Raw genomic sequence first — 13169 nt, 5'->3', positions numbered from 1 at the left:
GACCAATTGAGAGCTCTGTGAGAATAGTATTGACCCACTTTCATGGTCGGGCCTCAGCTTCCGGTAGCGTGTATTTTTGCTGTCATTTTGCTGTGGCATTAAATCGTAACCGACGAACTTCTTATCAAACAGATGCCTCCTAAAAACAAAGGAGGAGGGGCGAAAGGTGGAGGAGGTGGTAAAGGGGGCGGCAAGTCTAAGGGGGCAGAGGGAGGGGGAGACAGTTCAGGAAAATCGGCGAAAGGAGGCACTGCTGTCAAGGTATACACATCACTTTGGCGACTGCTAACTAGTGCTACAACCAATCTTTCCAGCACGATGCGGGTCTTTAAAAGGGGCAGGGGTAGACTGAAACTTGTGAAAGACATAGATCAAGGCCAAGGGTGTACTACGGTTGGGGGGGGGGGGGGGTGTCGGGGCAGTAACACAGCAAATGAATCGGTAACACAGCATAAGCTATCGGTCGAACACAAAAGTGTTATTTATGAATTCTGGACTAAATGATATAAATAAAACAACCCCATAAAACAAATTATGATGTATAACATTTTCTTTGTCCAGGACAAACACGTTATCAAAAGCTGGCTACATCAATTTTTACCCCTTTCAATGTTGTCTCCTTTTCTTAAAATTATATAATATATCTGTTGTTTTAAATCAACAATAATTATTAGAGTTACACTTAGTCAATGTGAGACATACAGATTTTTTTTTACAAGACTTCTAACCATAAACCTAATCAGTGAAGGTCTTTCAAATCTTTCATGCTTCTCCGCCGGCCTACACTTAATCAAGGCGCCTGTTCTACACACTTCTTTGACATATTTTTAATAAATATTACTACTGTGATGAGGTGCAGCTATAGCTATTGGGCATACACACGTTCACACATGTATTCTTATCTTAAATATGACAGATTGATGCAGTAGTCCCCCTTGTCACAGGCAGTTGCTGTGCATTTAATGAGTTGTCTCCCTTCCAAAGCATGAGCTATTTATAGTAGCTCGACGTTTTTGGTATGTTGGACGACAGCACACAAGTGAGGTGTGGAGTGGCTGTTTGTAATGGGGTCTAGCTGCTGTTGTCACCTTATGCTGTATGCTCTTGGGAATCTCAGCGTACCCATAGCAGTTTTAGCTCTGAGGCCCAAAAAAAAAATAGGTGTGGTTACGGTAACCCGACCTACCCTATTTTTTGGGGCCGACCCTATAACTTTTTATTACATTTGTCAAAAAAATACCCAAAAAAACCAAGTAAACGAGTGCAGAAAACGCAATGAAAGCGAAAGCGCCCGAGTCGCACACTTATTTCCCTGTCAAGTAGGTTTAATTTGTACACACTAGAAAAAAAAGTTTAAAAAAAACAAGTGATTGCCTACCTTCCTACCCTATTTTTTGGGGCTATGTTACCGTAACCACACCTATTTTTTTTTTTTTTGCCTAATGGGGTCTAGCTGCTGTTGTCACCTTATGCTGTATGCTCTAGGGAATCTCAGCGTACCCATAGCAGTTTTAGCTCTAATTAAGTTAAAGCTTTAGAATCTCAATCCTGTTTGTCTGGCTTTGAGGTGATTGTTGTGCTTCATGTATGCACTCGGTTACATTAAATGCAGCTTTCATGTTCATGGTAAGGTCTTATGTTGAACACAAAAACAATAACAAATATGTCACGTCAGTAACATGACCATGAAAAACCAGGTCATAATTTTGTTTTTGTTTGGTTAGATTACACAAGTTACATCCCTTCTTTGCATTTCTCTCAGCTGTACACCTTGTTGGAAGTAAATAATTCTTTTCTGTTGTATGTTTTGCTCATTTGTTTTTTCTGTGGGTTTTTATTTTCAATTGGCCAAAAGTTACATTGTTGGCTGAGCTTTAAAATAAAAAGAGTTGGTTGGGTTACTGTAACCAGGACTTTTTTTCTACTCCTCATTTGATTTAGCATAGAATATATTTTCCAGGTTCGCCATATTCTATGTGAAAAGCAGTCCAAAGCTTTGGAGGCCATTGAGAAACTGAAGAGTGGGATGAAATTCAATGAAGTTGCGTCGCAATACAGTGAAGACAAAGCTCGCTCTGGGGTAAGTTATACTGACCTGATAAGTAATCAGGCATGGGAATTGTCCGCCGAATGGCGGATTTCCGCCGATTTTTTTTTTTGTTCCGCCGAAAATGCAAAAGTGTCCGCCGAAAAAATAAAGGGGGGAGGCACACAAAAAAAGCACCGGTTACTTTGGCCTTTGCGCAAAAGCCCGCGAAAACTTTCCGTACTTTGTTCACGCACTGCTACCGCCCGCCTCAGTTATTGAACTATTATGTTTGAAAGTAAACCAGATTGCACAGATTGTGTTACAAGTTACATTTTCCTGTTTGTCTCAACAGATAAATTTTTTCACAAATTTAAACCATATATAATACATGTAAGCAAAATTTGGTACATTTTTGTACTAAAAACTCTGATTCTAAAAACAGAATTTAATGGCAAACTTGGAGCTCAGATGACACCAGATTGCACCATCTGGGTTCTTTGGAGAAAAAAAATTTCCGGGGGAGCATGCCCCCGGACCCCCCTAGTAAGGCTAGGCGCTTCGCGCCGTCGACTTGACGCTTCGCGTCTTCAGTTATAAATTTTCCGCCTTTTTTACAAATTTCAATTCCCATGCCTGGTAATGAATGTGTTCAATTTAAAGTGAAAAAAGGGAGTTTAAAATAAACCTGCAGTCTTCTTTAGATTTTCATCCGCATGTATTGTGTTAATTAGGTATTTCACTATTTGACACAGACTGCAACTGTAGCGCAGCAGACTTTACAGTTGTACGCAAAACATTCCTTGTCCTCTTTAAGCTGGAGGCAATGGAGAGATTCTCCCAGATGGATAGTTGTTGATTTTACATTTGTGCTGTTCTGAGAAAAAAAATGGAACAGAATTTTAGAACTGAATCAGAAGATTATTAAATGGAGTGCTGTCTCCAAGTCGTGAGGCTTTACAGTGATGCGTAAAGGCATCATATGGAGCGAAATGGTAAATTAAAACCTTTATGCTTTCCTTTCTATTGAAGGGGTGACCCTCGATCATGACTTTGACCTTTGTGTTTGCCGAGAGGAAAAATACGACCCCACCCTTTACCCATCAGGATTTGAACCCTGGACAATCTGCTTGAAAAGCTGAACCACTGCAACTGAGCTAAAGCGTCATGTGTATTTTAATACATGTATATTTGCCACGAAGGTTCGCAAAATGTTTGCTTTTTCGATTTTGTTCAGGGTGACCTTGGCTGGATGACACGAGGAAGCATGGTGGGACCTTTCCAAGAAGCAGCGTTCGAGCTTCAAAACAGCACCACCAACAACCCCATCTACACAGACCCACCCGTCAAGACAAAGCATGGCTACCACGTCATTATGGTGGAGGGGAAGAAGTGACCTTGGCCTTCAAGTGTGACAGTGATTGGTTGTTAAAACTATTTTGTTTGTTTCCTTTGTGTAAGAAGACATCCTGAAAATCTGCTTAATAATACACAAACTCCAGATTTCTATGGGTAGTGAAAGAGGGAATACTCTTCCTCTGTTTTATTGAGGCAAACTTTCTACTTGTGCTCCTTGTTCACATGTGTCAGACACAACCCTCGCTAGTAATTTTGGCCTATAATGTCAAGTGGGAAAGTTTGCCTCAATAAAAGCAAGAGTATTCACTCTTTCACAACCCATACATACCCGACAGAGTGATTTCCACAACATCTTCTATTATGCCTGGACATGCTGAGACAGCAGAAGAAGTGACTTGAATGTTACTGTATGTTTGTGAATGGCGAATGCCTGGACATGCTGAGACAGCAGAAGAAGTGACTTGAATGTTACTGTATGTTTGTGAATGGCGAATGCCTGGACATGCTGAGACAGCAGAAGAAGTGACTTGAATGTTACTGTATGTTTGTGAATGGCGAATGCCTGGACATGCTGAGACAGCAGAAGAAGTGACTTGAATGTTACTGTATGTTTGTGAATGGCGAATGCCTGGACATGCTGAGACAGCAGAAGAAGTGACTTGAATGTTACTGTATGTTTGTGAATGGCGAATGCCTGGACATGCTGAGACAGCAGAAGAAGTGACTTCAATGTTACTGTATGTTTGTGAATGGTGAATGCCTGGACATGCTGAGACAGCAGAAGAAGTGACTTCAATGTTACTGTATGTTTGTGAATGGCGAATGCCTGGACATGCTGAGACAGCAGAAGAAGTGACTTGAATGTTACTGTATGTTTGTGAATGAGAATGGTGAATGCCTGGTTGTTGAGTATATTTCAGGGTGGTAGTGGTAGGTGAGGGAGGTGGAGCTTAACCTTTACTAAGTTGTGAATAGCACAAAGTATTAAAAAAAATATGCTAAGGAACGTTTTATCAGAAGCTGCTAGCAATTAAAAAAACAAAACTTTAGATTTCAAATTAAGAAATAGGCATAATTTGTATTCCAAACTGCAAGTAGGTTTTGTCAAAAAGGGAGCAAAAAGATTGTTTACACTCCGTTATGATGTGAACATTTGGTGCAAAGTTCAGTTCTCAAGTGAAAAATATGGCATCGTCACTGTCGGTGAATAGTGTATGGTTTAACTTTGTATGGGTTGTGGTTGGATTGCTAGGAATTGACCTTTCATTAAGTTCCTTTGTTCTTTTTGCAATGGTTGCATTTATGTGATGTTTGGAAGTATATTTGTGTGCGTGTTCGGTGATAACTGAGTCTGAAGTTTGCAGTGTTCTTTGAAGATTGCTAAGATCTAAGAGATGAAGGGAAGTAAGTGATTTTAATCTTGTCAACAACAGTTAAGTGGGAGTTACACAAAACCTGTTTCTTAGAATACAAAGCAATGAAATAAAAAACCGACTTTCATCTTCAGAATGATGATCCTTTAGAAGTACCATGAGACTGATTCCGCATAACTCTCACTCACTATTGCTGTCTATGTTTAGAATGCTTACTTCCCTTTGTTTTGTTAAATCTTGTTATTGGCCTTCCTCCTCACTTAGTTATAATTGTTTTCTTTCAAAATGTTTGTCCATAAAGAATTGTGAGTTTGATCTTTTGTTATATTTATGATGTGTAAACCAAAACTATGTCTGGAAGGGTATACTAACAAAAATGTGCATGAATGTTGTTGCTGGAAATCTGCCAAAATAAATTTAGGAAATTGCCATTGAGTTTTCTGTGCACGACTATTTAAAACCTTGCTTTCCTGGAGTAAACAAAGCTGTTATGCTTGGTTTCTTCCTACCAGGAATGAATGCAGGAGTTTTGACTCTGACCCTCACTACCATAGCTTTAATTATTCTCTTTCCAAACTCTATTCTCTTCCTTTCTTTCCTCTACTGCTGAGGGGCAAATACACATCACTGACATAATGAAACAAGTCGCGTAAGGCGAAAATACAACATTTAGTCAAGCTGTCGAACTCACAGAATGAAACTGAACGCAATGCAATTTTTCAGCAAGACCGTATACTCGTAGCATCGTCAGTCCACCGCTCGTGGCAAAGGCAGTGAAATTGACAAGAAGAGCGGGGTAGTAGTTGCGCTGAGAAGGATAGCACGCTTTTCTGTACCTCTCTTCGTTTTAACTTTCTGAGCGTGTTTTTAATTCAAACATATCATTTCTATATGTTTTTGGAATCAGGAACCGACAAGGAATAAGATCAAAGTGTTTTTAAATTGATTTCGAAAATTTTATTTTGATCATAATTTTTATATTTTTAATTTTCAGAGCTTGTTTTTAATCCAAATATAACATATTTATATGTTTTTGGAATCAGAAAATGATGAAGAATAAGATGAACGTAAATTTAGATCGTTTTATAAAATTTTATTTTTTTTTACAATTTTCAGATTTTTAATGACCAAAGTCATTAATTAATTTTTAAGCCACCAAGCTGAAATGCAATACCGAAATCCGGCCTTCGTCGAAGATTTCTTGGCCAAAATTTCAATCAATTTGATTGAAAAATGAGGGTGTGACAGTGCCGCCTCAACTTTTACAAAAAGCCGGATATGACGTCATCAAAAGTATTTATCGAAAAAAAACATCCGGGGATATCATTCCCAGGAACTCTCATGTCAAATTTCATAAACATCGGTCCAGTAGTTAGGTCTGAATCGCTCTACACATGCACAGACACAGACACACCCCACGACCCTCGTCTCGATTCCCCCTCTATGTTAAAACATTTAGTCAAAACTTTACTAAATGTAAAAAGATGTGATAAAGGCATACTTATGTAAGAGATGCAGTAGAGAAATCTTTAATACAACTGAAATCTTGCATTAGTCCCTGTTAGTTTTGAATTCTTTAAAAAAAAATTTTTAAAAAGGCTTTATTATCCCATTGCTCGGAAATTTGCTTCCACCCAACAGAAATTTAGCAACAATAGTCGCGCTACCCATGTGTGTGTGTGTGCAGGTATAATGAGCTACAGCCACTTACGAGAGAACGACCGAGGGCTTTTACGTGCCATAGTGTTGACACACAGACATGACAGACATGGATACCTCTCTGAGTCGGCACATAAAGGTGCCAGGCCTGGATACGAACCCATGACCCCGGATCAAAAGTCCAGTGGTCTTCTTCTTTGTTCATGGGCTTAGACTCCCACGTTCACTCATGTTTTTAGCACGAGTGGATTTTTACGTGTATGACCGTTTTTACCCCGCCATTCAGGCAGCATACGCCGATTTTGGGGGAGGCATGCTGGGTATTTTTGTGTTTCTATAACCCACCGAACTCTGACATGGATTACAGGATCTTTTCTGTGTGCACTTGGTCTTGTGCTTGCGTGTACGGGGGTTAAGTCACAATATAGCAGGTCTGCACATAAGTTGACCTGGGAGATCGGAAAAATCTCCACTCTTAACCCACCAGGCGGCAACGACCGGGATTCGAACTCACGACCTCCCGATTAGGAGGCCGACGTCTTACCACCACGCCACTGTGCCCGTCGTCCAGTGGTCTACAAACAGAGCTATGATGTAATACCACATCAAACAGAGCTATGATGTAATACCACATCAAACAGAGCTATGATGTAATACCACATCAAAGCTTGACCAAGAACGCCTGCATGCTTCAGGAAGAAGTGGAAGTAAAATGTGCATAGATAGACTAGCAAGTCAGGAACAGGGGGGTCACAACAAAAACCTCCTTCGATCTGCAGGTGATGCACTGTGGAGCAAATGAATTAGTCTGCAGAATACACGAAAACAACAATAACAGAACAGGGAGATTTAACATAATATTTTATTCAAAACAAAATAAAGATCATTCACATATCTTCAAGGCACAAGTCTTTGAAGTGAAAAAATGGCATTTGATGACAGACAAATACCAAAACAGGGAAAACAAGTCTACATAAGTTTGACATCTCAAACGTCATAAATTTCAGTGGAGGTGCACAACACAGGACTAAAACAGTACAATAATATTTAAAAAGGCTAACAAAAAAAATAAAAACATTTTGGATACAAACACTAAGAATAAAAAAATTAGAATGATAAGTTATTGGAACGCATGATTTATGATAAAACAACATGTTCACAGACCTATACATTGACCTAATGATCTAAGTGGACAGACAAACACTTCTGGTACAAATAATAAACATCTCTTTCAAAAGCGTTGCTGATGTTCAGTCACTGGCGAGAATGATGATTAAAAAACATAATGCAAATATAATTCACTGAAACAAATTATTTTCTCTTCATTAACTGTATCATGTAAATGATCCAGCATAAATCAGAGGGTGAAAAATCAAAAACGTTTGAAACTTGATTTTATGATGTATCAGGTGGATTTAACAATCATCCTAAAGTATCCTGAGAAAAAAAAAGGTTGTCAGAAGTGGGATTCGAACCCACGCCTGGAGAACCAGACTGCGACCTGAACGCAGCGCCTTGGACCGCTCGGCCATCCTGACATCTGAGAATCGAGAGAAAAATAGAATACTAAAACAAAATGAAAGATACTGTCGCATTTTCAACACAATTTTACGCTTAGTTAGCAATTCCAGCAATACTACTTATGTAGATAACTTGTTGTGCTACAAACACTACATTTTAATGTAGAATTGTTTGTGTGTGCAAGATATCACTGATAAATTGCGCAAAATGAAAAGAGCGGTCCCTTCCCTGACCTCGGATCCTTTTGTTTCTTTGGTTCCAGAGCTGTGGAGCGTTCTTGTAGTTTCGTACAGAATTACAATAAACTTGCATGTTGCTTAATTCAGGAAAAGAATGCATGCTCTGCTCCAGTAAATAAAGCTCTCCTTTTCAAATAAATTTACATAATTATTGCAATTATTTATCATACAGTTTTTTACCTTTCCGTCATTAGCATAATCAACATGGCGGCCGCTGGGGAAAGCACTTGCCACAGCGACCCAAACTTCGCTGTGATCTGCTCTTTTGTGGAGAAATATGGGGAGTTATTGGGATTGCCTGATATCCCGTTTGTAGATCTGCAGGACTATTTGGAAGATACTAAGGCTGGTGCGTATAAGAATTGCTATTTTACAGGGTGGAAGTGAATGTGTGCGGTGTTTGCAACACAACATTTGGAAATTGAAAATGAAATTGACGCATTATTGTCTCACCCATCGGCTTGCATCCATGGACGATCTGTAAAATAAATAAAAACATAGCAGATTGCAATTCGTGGCCGATTCATTACTAACGCAGGAATTCATAAGTGTGCATTTGCAAAATTTTAGCTGTAGACACTAAGTATAATTAGGACACAACTCCTGATTATGGCTGTAAGTGTAAGTGTGACTGTGGTGCATTAAAAAGTTACTAAGAGAACCAACATGAATAATAACGCACAAAGCTATTTGTGTACGACTTTGCAGATTTGTTCATGTAATATTTCAATATCATTCTTGATGTAGCTCTGTCTTTGCAATAATGTTGACAATGACAGAATGAGTCTGGAGTTATTCATAATTCAATGACATTCCAATTTCTATGTTCAATTCTGATTTCTGCTGTTTAGTTCACAATTACAAATAAAATTGCTCTAATTGGCAATGCATCTCTACCATGGGAGCAACACAGTATCTTAAGCTAACTTTTGGGCAAGACTACTTCCATGAATTTTATTTTAAAGCTAATGTTAAATAACAGTTAACACATGAGTGATGATGCTACTGCAAGTTGGAGCATAGAATCCCCACATGTCAAGTGGTCGATTGGCACTGTAGCTGTGACGTAGGGTGGAATACACCATACTGTATACAGAGAGGATCTATGTGATGGATTCAGAGTAGAGTGGAACCTCAATTTTAAGACTTCCTACGAATCCTAGTCCTACGTACCCCACCCACCCCTCCCCTAACTTCCCCCTTTTTTTTAACCGAGTGGCTCGGGAACCGACACTCACCAGTAGCTCTCAAAATAGACATCGTTAAATGTGCATGGCACAGTGCTCAGTGTTCCGAACAATTAATCGGAAGGTCGAGAGTTCTAGCCCTGTGAGGGCTCTTTTTTTCCTTTCTTTCTTTTTCTTAAATCATTCAACCTTCTTTTGTTTTTCCTAATTCACTCTCCTGTCTATTATTTTGCTCTCTTCTTTGTTATTCCAAAGCTTTTTGGTGGTTTTTGAAAAATCAAAAATCGCCACAACATACCTCATGAGTCACTGATTCCAATGCTATTCCACGTCAACCATCACTCATCTCATTCACTGAAAGTGCGTCTGCAAACCAAGCAGCGTAAATCACTAGTCCCGAGACTAGAAGCAGCATTCATCGACAAAATGCAGAACAATAAATCATTAACATGGAAACAAACAAGCAACACTCCTTTTTTGAGTTATGACAAAACATAACCCATAAGTCTGCTGAGCATCAAGTTACTTCGACAGAACTAACACCTGCGAACCGCATTTAGTTTTGCAGGTCAGTCGCTCATGATCGTGCTTGCCGAGGTACAAGTCTTTCTGAGTCTAAAACTGATCTCCATAAATCTTTCTCCAAAAAACAAAGACCACAGTTCTTTGAATTGAACTTATTGAAAAATAAAATCTTTACGGGTAAATACAACTCATCAATCAATGCTCTTTTTGTGTGCAGTATCAAGGCCACTTATTGACCTGCATGTTCGTTTGCTGAAGCGGATCGGCAAGACCAGCGTCAACCACGAAAGATTTGAAAGAAGCATTGTTAAGGTATGTACAGCATGATCAGTATAACTCTAGTTAAAGATGGAGAGGAAGGAAGGTACAGTCGAGATCGCTTTACACGAAATGAAAGGGACCAATATTTTTTTTCGAGTTAACGTTTTTTCACGATAACGAAAATGATCAAACTATTTTGAAATCGGTTTACTTGCAGCGATGTTCGCGAAACTTGTTTGAACTGCTGACGCGATTCGGTTTCAGCTTTCAGTTTGAACGGAAGTACTCTTTTGTGTAAGAATGCAGCCCGCGTCTTGTTGTTGTTAACTTCGCAGGAGTCTGACTTTCGGGTCGCTTCATTTCTCTGACAGCGAATAAAAGGCTCTATTTCCAAAGGAAGCTGCTTTTTTCTGTGTTTTGACGGGCCAATAAAGTGATGAAATGATTAAAGCATAGAAGATACCCGTTTTAAGTATAAACGCTTCAACAGAGTAGATCGGTGCTGACCAACCGAACAAACGCGCGTAAGCCGTAGAGTGTTTTCGGAAGTGGCTTCAGAATCTTGATGCACCATGACATTTGTGTGCCATCTGCTCCAATTTCCAAAGTGAGAGATTATGGAATTATCGGGAAGAATATGCACGCGCAAGAAGCAAACACCACAAGTGAGCTGTACCGACTTCGTGATAAAGTCTAAGTTTACGTCGACCATTTCATTCTTTCTGTGAATGGGCCGTGGAAACACGTGAACACTTCTTGCTTCGGTTTACTTGCAGCGATGTTCGCGAAACTCGTTTGAACTGCTGACACGATTCAGTTGTTTGGTGGTGCAAGAGACCGAGAATCGGCTGCATGTAAACGTTTTTTGCGTGAGTCTCAGATCGTTTTATTTCGCGTTATGATGGGTTTTTTAGTAGGGTTTATGAAGGGAATGATTGGGACTGACAACACGTTTCGCGTAATGGTTTTTTTTCGGCTTATCGTTTTTCGTGTTAAATGATCTCGACTGTACGTCTGTCTCATAATAGTCATAGTCAAAACAAAGCTGCTGATTAAAAATAAAATTAATATTATATGTGATATCCTTTCTGTGGCTTTTTACTTGTAGCATTGCTGCTGTGCTGCTTTTGAAAATGATTATAAGTAGTGATTGTTTCAAGATATGCTTTAGTTTTACACTTATGGCCAGGAATCTGTCAAGGTGTCGAAATGCAAAATTCCCATTCTGGCTATTACATGTAGTACTATTGAACTTTGTATTTTGTTCTGTATCTAAATAACTATAAAATAAACAATACAGTCATGAAGTACTCTTCATGCACATCCATCAGTATCAAATTTATGTTGGTCTGAGTGGTAAGAAAATTGACTGTTTGAGAAAAATGGCACCTGTTTTGTACACAAGCCGTGACACGAAACACATAATAATGATAATAATTATAATAAATAACTTTTCTATAGCTTGAGTCCCATCAACTGGCAACAGGCGCTTGTTGGTACATTTTGCATTGAATAACCAGGTTACTGATAATCAATCTTATTTATAGTAGTGAAAAACATATGTTAGATTTTTGAAAGTTTGATCAAAGGTTTGGATTTTGAGTGTCTTTTTCTAGCTGGTAGTGGTATACACAAAAGAAGTTTCAGTTTTACTAATGATCTTTTTTGAATTATTGTTCATTTGTGTTCCAGTTTTGCTTTTACTTTTCTGACCGTGATGCCTGGGAAGTGGAGCGCTTTGGGTACAGACATGCCCAGCTGTCCACAAAGCTCAGAGTTCTCAAGGTATGCACATCTCTTCTACTTTCCCCACAGGATTTCTTCCACTATACCGTAGAAATCTCTTTCAAGAACCCCCATTTTAAGACCTTGCACAGCTATCCACAAAGCTCAGAGTTGTCAACGTACGTACATCTCTTCAATTTTCCCAACATTATTTCTTCCACAATGCAGTGGAACCCACCCTCCCCCCCCACCCCTCCTTTTTTTTAGAGCCACCAATTTCAGACATTTTTCTCCAGATTTTTATAGTGTTTGTAAATGTATGTTCCGTGACTCACTCTCTTTTGGACTAACATGCGAAGCAAAAATGAGTCTATGTACTCACCCGAGTCGTTCGTCCGTCCGTCTGTCCCGGCGTCCGTCCGTCCGTCCGTCCGGAAAACTTTAACGTTGGATATTTCTTGGACACTATTAAGTCTATCAACACCTGATGTGGCCTGATGGTGTATGGTTACAAGATCTCAAAAAACATGTGCGGCAACTTGACCTCACTTCAAGTTCAAGGTCACAGGGGCCGTAATTGTTGTCTTAAAAACGACCATTTTTCACATTTTCGTATTTTTTTCTGAAGTTATCGAGAATGGCAACCTTAGCTATGTATGCTATACAGGGCAATGTAAGCCCTATCTTTGGACACCAGTTTGGTTGACCTTGCTTCAAGGTCAAGGTCGCAAGGGTCCTTTAAAGTTGGATTGTATACATATTTTGAAGTGACCTTGACCCTGAACTATGGAAGATAACTGTTTCAAACTTAAAAATGATGTGGGGCACATGTTATGCTTTCATCATGAGACACATTTGGTCACATATGATCAAGGTCAAGTTCACTTTGACCCTAATGAAATGTGACCAAAATAAGGTAGTGAACCACTAAAAGTGACCATATCTCATGGTAGAAAGAGCCAATAAGCACCATTGTACTTCCTATGTCTTGAATTAACAGCTTTGTGTTGCATGACCTTGGATGACCTTGACCTTGGGTCAAGGTCACAGTATGTATTTTGGTAGGAAAAATGTGTAAAGCAGTTCTTAGTGTATGATGTCATTGCTAGGTTTAGTTATTTGACCTTGACCCTGAAGGTCAAGGTCATGTAAAGGTCAAGGTCAAGCATGTGAGTCGTATGGGCTTTGCCCTTCTTGTTTAGGACCTGATTTTCTCAGGGTTTTTTGGGCCATGAAAGGTGGGTTTTACTGTAATAATAATTCTGGATTTTGCTGCATGGATGTTACATGACGA

General features: G+C 39.3%; 2 protein-coding genes and 1 non-coding gene across 3 annotated transcripts in view; 2 read left to right on the top strand and 1 right to left on the bottom strand.

The window, feature by feature from the left end:
• The first annotated feature begins 54 nt into the window (after positions 1-54).
• Positions 55-5187, top strand: LOC138945763 (peptidyl-prolyl cis-trans isomerase NIMA-interacting 4-like). The gene is made up of 3 exons (XM_070317272.1): positions 55-261; positions 1961-2080; positions 3264-5187. Exons 1-3 carry the CDS (start codon positions 133-135, stop codon positions 3420-3422), a joined length of 408 nt encoding a protein of 135 aa, XP_070173373.1. The 5' UTR covers positions 55-132; the 3' UTR covers positions 3423-5187.
• Positions 5188-7871: 2684 nt separating this feature from the next.
• Positions 7872-7955, bottom strand: Trnal-cag (transfer RNA leucine (anticodon CAG)). Its single transcript has one exon. It is a non-coding gene; the product is annotated as a tRNA-Leu (tRNA).
• Positions 7956-8381: 426 nt separating this feature from the next.
• LOC138945760 (uncharacterized) overlaps positions 8382-13169 on the top strand; it is a 48036-nt gene continuing 43248 nt past the window's right edge. Inside the window, exons 1-3 of the mRNA XM_070317269.1 lie at positions 8382-8526; positions 10107-10201; positions 11843-11935. Coding sequence (XP_070173370.1) covers positions 8382-8526; positions 10107-10201; positions 11843-11935 — 333 coding nt within the window. The remainder of the gene's footprint in view (positions 8527-10106; positions 10202-11842; positions 11936-13169) is intronic.

Source organism: Littorina saxatilis, linkage group LG13, assembly GCF_037325665.1.
Source record: "Littorina saxatilis isolate snail1 linkage group LG13, US_GU_Lsax_2.0, whole genome shotgun sequence".
Classification (NCBI taxonomy): domain Eukaryota; kingdom Metazoa; phylum Mollusca; class Gastropoda; order Littorinimorpha; family Littorinidae; genus Littorina; species Littorina saxatilis.
This window is presented reverse-complemented; position numbering and strand designations above follow the sequence as displayed.

Coding starts and splice junctions, on each gene's coding strand:
- LOC138945763 (XM_070317272.1), top strand. CDS start 133: ATGCCTCCTAAAAACAAAGGAGGAGGGGCGAAAGGTGGAGGAGGTGGT. Junction 262..1,960: donor AAGGAGGCACTGCTGTCAAG/GTATACACATCA, acceptor TATATTTTCCAG/GTTCGCCATATTCTATGTGA. Junction 2,081..3,263: donor AAGACAAAGCTCGCTCTGGG/GTAAGTTATACT, acceptor GATTTTGTTCAG/GGTGACCTTGGCTGGATGAC.